Source organism: Coffea arabica, chromosome 1e (genome assembly GCF_036785885.1).
Source record: "Coffea arabica cultivar ET-39 chromosome 1e, Coffea Arabica ET-39 HiFi, whole genome shotgun sequence".
NCBI classification, from domain to species: Eukaryota; Viridiplantae; Streptophyta; class Magnoliopsida; order Gentianales; family Rubiaceae; genus Coffea; species Coffea arabica.
The window spans coordinates 5,660,890-5,671,882 of record NC_092311.1 but is presented as its reverse complement, the minus strand read 5'-3'; the positions used below and the strand labels follow the sequence as shown (position 1 = coordinate 5,671,882).

General features: G+C 36.9%; 1 protein-coding gene across 1 annotated transcript; it reads right to left on the bottom strand.

Annotated features, from left to right (window-relative positions):
• Positions 1–5,100: 5,100 nt before the first annotated feature.
• Positions 5,101–8,482, bottom strand: LOC113698814 (G-type lectin S-receptor-like serine/threonine-protein kinase At1g11300). The gene is made up of 7 exons (XM_027218765.2): positions 7,153–8,482; positions 6,756–6,863; positions 6,495–6,685; positions 6,203–6,413; positions 5,776–6,013; positions 5,531–5,681; positions 5,101–5,425 (listed from the first exon to the last, which is right to left on the bottom strand). The coding sequence occupies exons 1-7, from the start codon at positions 8,384–8,386 to the stop codon at positions 5,129–5,131; spliced, it is 2,430 nt and encodes an 809-aa protein (XP_027074566.1). The 5' UTR covers positions 8,387–8,482; the 3' UTR covers positions 5,101–5,128.
• Between the last annotated feature and the right edge of the window lie 2,511 nt (positions 8,483–10,993).

Here is a 10,993-nt window from a genome sequence, read left to right as displayed (position 1 = left end):
TACTTAACTCCTTTTCAACCTATCAATCTTCACAGTATCACGACTAACAATCAACATATCATCAACATATACCAAGAGAATAACAAAATCACCATTTGAAAAATTTTTCACATAAACACAGTGATCAGATCTAATCTTGTGGTACTCACGATCTGTCATGAAGGAGTCAAATTTCTTATACCACTGTTTTGGTGCCTGTTTCAAACCATACAAACTCTTCTTGAGATGACATACAAGATTTTCCTTGCCACTTTCTTTGAACCCCTCTGATTGCTTCATGTAGATCTCCTCTTCCAAGTCGCCATGCAGAAAGGCTGTATTCACATCAAGTTGCTTGATCTCCAAATTCAAATTGGCTGCAATACCAAAAACAACTCAAATTGATGACATTTTTACTACAAGAGAAAAAATTTCTTCAAAGTTTACGCCCTTCTTTTGGCTAAATTCCTTCACAACTAATCTTACTTTGTACTTTGGTTGTGAGCTGTGCTCCTGAGTTTTCAACCTGTAAACCCATTTGTTTTTCAGAGTTCTCTTACCCTTAGCCAGTTTCACTAAATCATAAGTATGATTCTCATGCAGGGACACCATCTCCTCTTGCATGGCTCGCAACTAGTCTTCTTTATTCTCATACTCTAGAGCCTCACTGTAGGACTCTGGCTCTCCCCCATCTGTTAACAACACATATTCATGAGAATTATATCTGGTAAAAGGTCTCTTCTCTCTGGTAGATCTCCTAAGCTCATCTTGTGGTAGTGGTGGTGGAGTAGGTGGTGCCTCATGATCAGGTTCATTAGCAGTAGGATTATCATCATCATTAACATCTTCTCTCTGCTCTGTCTCAACTCCCCCTTGATTAAAATCAACAGGTACTGGAATTGGATCTGAATCTGGATCTAAATTTGAGTTAGCAGGAATGTCAACTAAAGATTTTGAATTATCACATTTATCAATGTCTTCAATGGTTTGATCTTCAAAGAAGACAATATCTCTACTCCTGATCACTTTCTTCTCAATAGGATCATACAACCTATAACCGAAATCTTCATGTCCATAACCTAAGAAGATACATTGCTTTGATTTACATCAAATTTTGACCTTTCATCTTTGGGAATATGAACAAATGCCCGACAACCAAAAACTCTCAAGTATTTAAAGGACACATCTTTTTCCGTCCATACCCTCTCTAGGATATCACCATCTAGAGGAACTAATGGGGAAAGATTGATCAAATCGACTGCAGTTCTCATTGTCTCACCCCAAAAGGATTTTGGTAGTTTAGTATTAGAGAGCATACATCTAACCCGCTCAGTGATTGATATGTTCATCCTCTCTGCTACTCCATTCTCTTGAGGAGTTTTTGGCACAGTCTTCTCCAATCTGATCCCATGGGACTTACAATAGATTTCAAATGGTCATCTGTACTCACCACCATTATCAGCACGTACACACTTTAACTGTTTACCAGTTTCTCTTTCAACTTTTCCAAAACCTGATCTTTGGATTTCAAAACAAAACACCAAACCTTTCTAGCAAAGTCATCAATTAAAGTTACAAAATAAACAGTACAACCAAAAGACTTATCTTTTATATAACAAACATCAGTGTGCACCAATTCTAAAGCATTCAATTTTCTAGATGGAGGAAAATTTTGAAATGCAACTCTGTGTTGTTTCTCATAAATGTAGTCAACACAAAATTTAAGTGCATTACCTCTAACTTCAGGTAGGAGTTGTTTGCGAACAAGTGTCTGAATCCTCTTTTCACCCATGTGTCCAAGTCGTCTATGCCAAAGATCAATCGAGGAATCACGAACTGCATTCACTTCTCCCTTCCTCAACTTGGCTTGCATCACGTAGAGGGTACTATACTTCTTTCCTTTAGCAACAACGAGGTTTCCTTTGCTGAGTTTCTATTTGCCTCCACCTTGCAAGCTATAGTAGCCCTCATCGTCAAGTTTTCCTGTAGAAATAAAGTTAAGTCGAATATCAGGAACATATCGAACATTTCTCAAAATCAGTTGGCACCCGGTATCTGTGTCCAAGTATAAGTCTCCTATGCCAACAACTTTGCACGAGACCTTATTTCCCATCCTAACACATTCGAAATCTCCTTCGGTGTAGGTTGAGAAGAAATGCCTGTAAGAAGTAACATGGTAGGATGCACCTGAATCAACTACCCAATCACTGTCATAATGAATAATATTCACCTGACCATCATCACAGAACACAAACATATTATCATGAGTTGCCACAACTGCTGTAGTCTTTTCATCACCTTTTTCCTTCGCCTTACTCTTTTTCTTAGTTTGTTCCCGTTTTAGGATTCTGCATTCTTTCATATAATGTCCATTCTTTTTACAATAATAGCATGCAACATTTTTTCGCGACTCAGACCTGCCTCTGGATTTGTCATTCCTGTTGTAGGGTCCTCTACTTTTGTTTCTCCCACTTCTTTCTTTCTTTTCTGTCACCAGGGCCTGGGACTCATAGACAATTCCTTGTTCCTTCCTCCTGAATTCTTCAATCATCACGACCTCTTTTGCAATAGCCATAGTCAACACACTATTCGGAACTGAATTGCTGACGAAGACCACCATGGTTTCCCAACTATCCGGTAGTGAACTGAATAATAATAAAGCCTACACTTCATCATCCAGATTTAAATTTAATGTAGTTGTCTGGTTTATCAATCCCTGAAAATTACTCAAGTGTTCAGTCATATCTTCCCCATTCTTATATCTCATTCGAGTAATCTGCTTCAGACAAACTAGCCTTGTTCAAACCTACCTTTCTTTCATACATACTCTCAAATTTTTTCTATAATATATCAGCTCTGGTGTCAATAGCAAAATGTTGAAAAATATTTTGACCAATCCATTTTCTAATATTACCAATAGTTTTTCTGTGCATAACAGCTCATTTTTCATCACTCATATCACTTGGTCTGCCTTTATCCCCTAGAACAGGTTCAAACAAATCTCTACAATATAAGTAGTCTTCCATTCTGGGCTTCCAAATTGAATAATTAGTGGCATTCAATTTTATCATGCAACTGCAATGTGAATCATCCATTTTTAACCAGTACAAATGAGCAGCCTAACCTGACTGCTCTGATACCACTTGTTGGTAAAAGGGTACCAGTATAGGAACACAATATCAGAGTTAGCCCAGGACAAATTTCTTTTTCCCCAAGTACTAGTTAAAATAGGAACAAATCAAATCACCAAGTAATAATGCCAGCAGTGATAATAAAATGCAAGAAAAATAGAAGTCACAGGACACCAGGATTTTTACGTGGAAAACCCAAATTGGGAAAAATCACGGAATCTAGTCCAGTCAAAAATATCTCCACTATGATAATAATGGGAATACACAAGTCTATCCGAAATATTCGGATGACAATAATAGCACCAATATCAACTAAGCAAATCTGCTATAAAATCAACCCCAAAAATTATAACTGTCAAAGAAGTGGGTTTGGAAAGGTGTTACCAAACGAAGAGGAAATCCGAAATCTGAATCGGTAGATAAGTAGAGCCTGACGAAAGGATCGCGTGGGTAAAATTTTGCCTCAATCGGTTCCGAATCACCCTCCAATCAAGACTTTGAAGTTTCTCTCTCACTAGCTCTTTCTCTTTCTTCGTATTTCTCTCAACCAGCAAAAGTGGCACCTGACTTTTTCTAACACCCGAAGGATCAATGCTCCCACGGCTGCTGTTTGTGGTTAAACTTGAGAAGCCCTCAAGTGTTGTTTACTTGCACAAATGAGCTGGCCCACACCCAACACCAAGAAACTCTTGAGCTGTTTGTTCCCCAGCTCGACTTGAGTTAACATTGGCGAATAAGCTCAAGCCTCTCAAACAGCTAAATGACTTGGGTCTTTGGTGTTAGGCTCATGAGGTTGTTGAGTTTAATCAGGCTTGTATTCCCCAATTTGTTTGGAATACAGAATCTAGCATGCTTGTAATGATGAAGTTGAGCCATACTTATTCTTTTGCTAAACTTCAAGTCGAGTTCCATTATCTTGTTGAGCTTGCTCAAGTCGAATTTGAGTTGCCCAGAAAATGTGACAAGTTGAGCTCAAGCTTGATGACTCTGAACTTATTTTATCAACAAGAATCTAATTTCTGAAGAACAATATTTAGTTAAGCATTTAGATTGAATTATCTTGGCTTCTATGACTCGATATTCTGTACTGCTCTTTCCACTGACACAAATCTACCTTAGGAAAAATGCAAAATTTACCTACTTATATAGTCAAATTCTGTTTAGCAAAACAATTTCCCCTTATATATGTCAGTTCCTCCACCTGGGAGTGATTATGAAAATAATTTCAAGAATTCAGAATTGCGAGAAAATTTACATAAGAGAGTTTTGCACTCAGGATGGAAACAACCTGAGGGGATGCTTCTTTTGGTTGCAGATGTCTGCATATTATGAAATTTTGGTAAATATATCAGCTGAGATATAAAGACGAAAGATTCAAGTAATAAATCTGTGTGGGAATGCCAATTCGAGCTTGATGGGTCAATAGTTCCAATTTCTGTTAGTCGAGATGATTTGACTTCAAAAATAGAGGCGAATGCCTCTTATTCTCGGTCCCAAAAAAAATAAGATGCAGAATTCTTTGCGTCGTCCAATTTTTCTAATCTTAGGTAAAATATCATGACCAATTCTCATAGCCCATGGTGCTTTCCCAATTAGCAGACTTTCTATTGTGAATTTGGAACTATATTTGAAGATTTGAAACTCTTTAAAGAAACTTTGCAATGATGATGATTAAGTGAGGCTTTGAATCAAAGATGACAAAAGTCAAGGGCATGAATATCAGAGTATGGCCACTTCATGTAACTCGCCATATTAGGGAACTGTCTGTCTAAATGTCTGATAGGATTATCTGCTCAATTTGATTAAATCAACAGCCTAAGATGGATTTTCATTAAAGTGAAAACATGCAAATACGCACCACAAGAAAGGGATACAAAGTTGTACCATGTCCGTATGAGATCCAAGGAAAATTTGCGCACACTAGATGCACTCGAGGAAACTCCCTGCAGTCTATAACTATGCATAATAACAGAGAGTGGTAAGAATTGGATTTGAAAAACAATATGCACTGGATTGGGCTATCGGCCATCAACAATTGTTAAGGTTATATTGTTACTGGAATAAACCCCGGTACAAGACTTTTCCGAGGGACCTAATCTTTCTGTATAAGCTGGGAATTTGGGACGAGGGAGATATGAAATTTCACTTGTAAGCATTAAAAGAACAGCAGAGACATCTGGCCTATCTTTCGCAAATTCCTGCACACATAATAATCCTACATGGATGTATCTCAACATCTCTGTTATGGCGCCTGGATCAAATATTGCTGCATCTATCAGTTTCGTTGCTTCATTTTCATTCCATAATTTCCAGGCCTGTGATATCGCAATCAAGAATGGAGTTTAAATAACAAAGAATAGGATGAGGAACTTTACTTGAGTCATGATACTATATCAGTTGAAGAAATCAATGTAACTTACATGTCCAAGCAGGCTCACTTCATTCTCATCATTATAGAAGCTAGTATTTCTTCTTCCACTAACAATCTCTAATAATAGCACTCCAAAGCTGTAGACATCAGACTTTTCGGAAAATCTTCCTTTCATTGCATATTCTGGAGCCATATAGCCACTGTCATCACATCAGTCAAACTTATGAGGAAAAGAAAACAGTTTGAATTAGTTATGATGTATAAATGACAAAAAGAAACCAAATATAGGCTTACTATGTTCCTACAACCCTGTTGGTATTGGCTTGATCTTGATGGCCTCCGAAAATTCTAGCTAAACCAAAATCTGCTATTTTTGGCTTGAGATCTTCGTCTAAAAGGATGTTGCTTGCTTTCAGATCTCTATGAATAATTTTCAGTCTTGAATCTCTATGAAGGTAAAGGAGGGCTCTGCCAATCCCCTCAACAATGATCACACGTCTTCTCCAATCAAGTAGTTTTTGTTTATTAGCATCTGTAACATTAATAATGTCAATTAATACACCCCAGTTTTTGTGTTACTTTTCTGCAGGGGCTTACAACATGCTCTATTTTTCTGTTTTACTAGTTCTCTGGAGTCTGGACATCACAAATACCCTTATATTTTCAGTTTAAATGGAATGAAAGAAAGATAAGAAATGTAAAGAGATCTTGAATTTCTAACCAAATAGATAGGCGTCAAGACTTTTGTTTGGCATATATTCATAGACTAGCATTTTTTCTTCTCTTTCAATGCAGCAGCCTAGAAGTTTAACAAGATTCCGGTGTTGGAGTTTCGAAATAACCACGACTTCATTCATAAACTCCTCAATCCCTTGAGTGGAAGAATTTGAAAGCCTCTTTACTGCAATTTCCTGGCCATCTAAAAGCTTTCCCTGCAACAAATCATCATTAAATGCTACCCAAGAAAAAAACTGAGCGACTTAAAATACCACGCCAAGCCAAACTCGGTTTACCTTGTAAACTGGACCAAAACCACCTTTCCCTAGTTTATTGTTTGATTGGAAATTGTCTGTTGCTCGGGCCAATGCTTCATAAGTAAACAGAGGTAGCTCTTCAAACTTAGCTTGGTCCACAGTTACCGTGATCATATCTTCCACTTTATGCACTTCTTCCGTTGACGATACCTTAGCCTGTTGCTCTTTCCCTATTTATGGACAAAGTAGGTGAATATATGATCACTTATCTGAAAAACTTTAGCAGCATTCTCAAATTACCTTTCTGCTTTGCCATCCACTTCCAACAAAGGCATCCACAGAATGAAATGAGTGCAATTGCTGCAGCAACCGTGCTTGCAATGACAGCTTTAGAACCCCTTTTGGTATCTGTATCAGTATGTCAATGGTATCAAAGCATGTTGACAAAATTTTCAACTACTAAGAATATCCAATATTCTTGTGATCGCTGTGATTTTTTTTTTCCTCGTAGAAACATAGTATCCAATATTCTTGTAGTTTAGAAGTAGGAAAGGAAATTTCAAATTTAACAGTTTCAAGTGCTAGATCGAGAAACATAGCTGGTATCAAACCGTATTATATGTAATTTGAACCAAGAAGACAGTAAAGAGTAAAGTAATTAATGAACAAGGAGAAAAAGTACAGCAAATTGTCTTACTGAGTTCAGAATATGCCACCCGAATATATAAGTTTGTCCCATCGTAGGGAAGCTGTGCTGAATCAATTAAGATGCCATTCCATTGCATACATCCAATGCCATTATAAACTGCATAAGCTGCACATGAGCAATTGTTTAAGCAGTCTTTAAGGCATTCTTCTTCTGAAATTCCTTTTGGCTCAGCAAAATCTGGAACTTTCATGTATGTTAGTTTCAGGAAACCATCTTGCTTGTCCTCTCCACTAACAGATTGATTCCTCTCACATTGCAGCAATTGTTTTCTTAAGCAACCACCAGTCCAATTTCCTAGGTTCCATTCCTTCGTATCTCTTGGCTTAAACCCTGGCAAACAAGTACAAATTGGGGAACCATGAGGATTACAGCTCCCAAAAGGTCCACATTTTCCATAAACATCACACTGGTTCTCTGGGCCTGACCAGTAATTTGTCCAGTCTCCATTTAATAATGCCCTTAACTGCATATTCCCTGATGAACTCAACATAAAGTATATCATAGCATTTCCATAGTGATAGGTGAAATACGGAGATCCAGAACTGTCCTTTGACACATCAACTCGAGTATCATATGAAGACATGCCGGGCATCCCAATAAAAATGGTACCACTCCATGGACCACTCCGCCAATAAGGGCTACTATTATTCCAGATAAAGAGTTGAGGAAGTTGGTTACCACTGAGACCTACAGAGAAAGTTCCAACAGATGGATCAGAGGGGCTTCTCCATGAGGTCAGTTGGCTCAGCCCTGATGTACCAGCACCTAATTTCATGTTTTGCAAAAGAGAGTCTGTAGGATGCTCAAAACTTTCCCACTTGTTTTTCCCGTTTGATTCATCTTTCAAGACCAGGTTTCCAGTATCCAAGAGTTGTGCACTAGAAGTGGCCAAAGAACTCGAAACATTAGTAGACCATAGTATCTCCTTCATTCCATTTAAGACAGCAAGATTTCCATCTTCCAGGATTGCCACAGTTCCTGTGGAATCGTTGAGAGGTCTTTCTCTATTAGCCACCCATATAATGGCTGTTTTCGGTACATTATACATTATTCCAACATACCGACCACTACTGTTTTCAGGGGTAAAGAAGCCTAATTTAAATTTTTTGCCAGAGGAAACTATAGTTTCAGAGTCTTGGATACTCTGAGTGATTGTGATTGTATCTGTTGCAATACAAACTCCAAAGCAGCAAGCAAGTAGGAGAAGAAAGGATTCCTTCATTGAAGGTGGAGAAATATTTTTGATTGTTCTATGACCAGGATACAGTGGAAATTTTGCAGGTGCATTTCTTTATTCCACTTCCAATTACTTTTATTCATCCATCCTACAGATTTGCTGGAAATTCTTAGCAGCCACTTTAGACCAAGTCAGCATGTAACTCGGTCTACCTCCTTCCGTTTGCTTTCCGAAAAGAAGTGTTACATAAAATATCAAGAATGTAGACAAACTTGGCACCACTCAAAGTTTGGAAGGTCAATGTTCCAATCAAATCAATAATTAGCAATAAAGTCAATCAAGCAGACCATATAAGATTTTAAAGAAATTTCCTCGATAGCAAAAAGATAGGTCAATTAAAAGGAGCAGGAAAATCTCGAAGATTAGTTTACTTTTTAATGCATTATAGGTTCCTGTCTTCATCTTTAATTTTCAAGAAGTGGAAGCAATTAAAAGAGAATGAACATAAGTGTTAATAACACTTTGCCCCTGTGAACTATAGGGTAGTCTCACCTTGCCCCCTCTAGCCAAAAGAATATACGTTTTGCCCAGTGAAGCATTAAGTGTAGAGTTAATTATATTTACCTCCCTTGAGGTTTGCCCAATTATCATTTACAACCTAAATTTTGGCCAAACCACAAAAAGGTCCCTCAAACTAAAAATTGTATGACAAAAACATCCCTCTCATTAGTCGATTGACATCATTATTGACTGATAATGTTTAGATTATGTCAGCATGCATTTTTAATGAGATCCCTAGATTGTCCCCAACAACATAGCCGCCTCTTTCAAGTTGTTGCTGTTATTTTACAGGTCAACGTCTCGTCCTGTGTTTACCTCCATTGACGCAGCCACAGCAAAGTAACAATGGGCACGAATTATCCCTCTTAAGGTTTCAGCCCATGCAACAGTAGACTCAACTTTTTAAGGCAAAAACATTTTCAATGTTGAAATTATAGTAAGTTAAGGAAATTAATTGCTTTCAAGCCGCATCATTCTTCTCTATGGTCATCCGCAACCTCTACCTAGCGCTTCCTTTAATTCTAATAAAAAGGCGAAAAGGCCCATTGAAAAATATCACACACCAATAGCCAACCTAGATCAAAGCACTGGAAATCCATTAGTTGCAGATCATGTTTCTTTTTCCCAAATTAAAAAAAAAAAAGAAAACATAAATGATCCACGGTACCAATGGATTCCTCGTGTTAACACCTTTCAGATCTCTAGAATATTGAGCTTTAGGATTGTGCTAGAATATGGATTTGCCGATGTAGTTGTGAAGGTTGTGGGAAGACAAAGTGGGAAAATGGTGGTCATGAAAAGGAACATGTTGGAGAATTAAAACCTGAAGAAATAATGGTAGGAGAGCAAAAGAGTTATGGTGACTCTTTGGTGGATTTACTGCTGAAGATGTACTTTCCTTCCGTAATTTTTGTTTGTCTTTGTCGCCTTTTGTTCATATGGCAATAGAGTACTGACATGTTTGGTTTGATATGAGTAATACTGACTATTTTTAGGAAAGAATCTGTTCTTTTTGTTTGTTTTTTCTTAAAGTAAAAAACTCTTTAATAATTCTTAATACTAATGGATTACAGCTTACAACTTTTAACTTGAAGTTTTCTACAAAAAGGATAAATCTGTCATTTTATTGCTTTTGTTTGAAGGGTTTTGACTGTGTTATTGAGAAGGGGTACTTGTAATTTGGCCAAACTACAAGGATTGATTGGTAGTTTGATCAAATCTTAGGGGAGATAAATGTAATTAACCCATATTTTCAGAGTTAATCACAATAATCGACCCTCTAAGTTTTGTGATTAATCACACTACTATGTTTTGAAACTTAGATTGAGTAATGTTTTGGTGGAGCTCAGGTGTCTTGGGTTCAATCAGTTAGATCTAGGGTCAAACCAAATAACGCGGTAATGTTGTCATAAATATTTTTTAATTATATATAAAATAAAATTGATAGAATAAAAATGTACTCATAGTGATTTCAAATTTTCCGTAGATATCTTATATATTAAGGGATCAAATTAATGATAACTAAGTTAAATATAATTAATAGTGAAGTATACAAAGTATTTGATAGAACTTTTTAAGCAAGATATAATAACTTATGAGTCTCTCTCTAATTCCATAAGATGTTGAATCCAAAATGAAAATATGAGTCATTGTAGAAGTGCATAAACTAAGGCTGCAAATGAATAATAAAAGAATTCTATATGTGTAATTATGATTGTCCAAAATATTAAGAAGTCAAAGTCTAATATGAGAAAAGTTTTTTTTTTTCAAACTTAAAAGTTCCTTCTTGTATTTTCTTCTCCGCCCATCCACCGTCAAAAGCTTTCCACTTTCCAGTTCTTTATGTTCCGCATGACAAAGTTTCCAATTCGTGTGTTTGGTTTATTTTTTCTTTTTTCTAATGGTTTTTTTTAATCTGTCGCACACTCCGTTCCTCAGTTCTCTTCCTCTTATCTTTCCTTCTCCCATTCTTGATATCTTTTCTTTTCTTTTGTGTAGATTGGAGTAGTTTGGATTATCCAATGGGGGCATCGAGAATAGAACTCGGGACCTCTCGCACCATCTTTTCTTTGCTTTTGATTTTAGATCTTT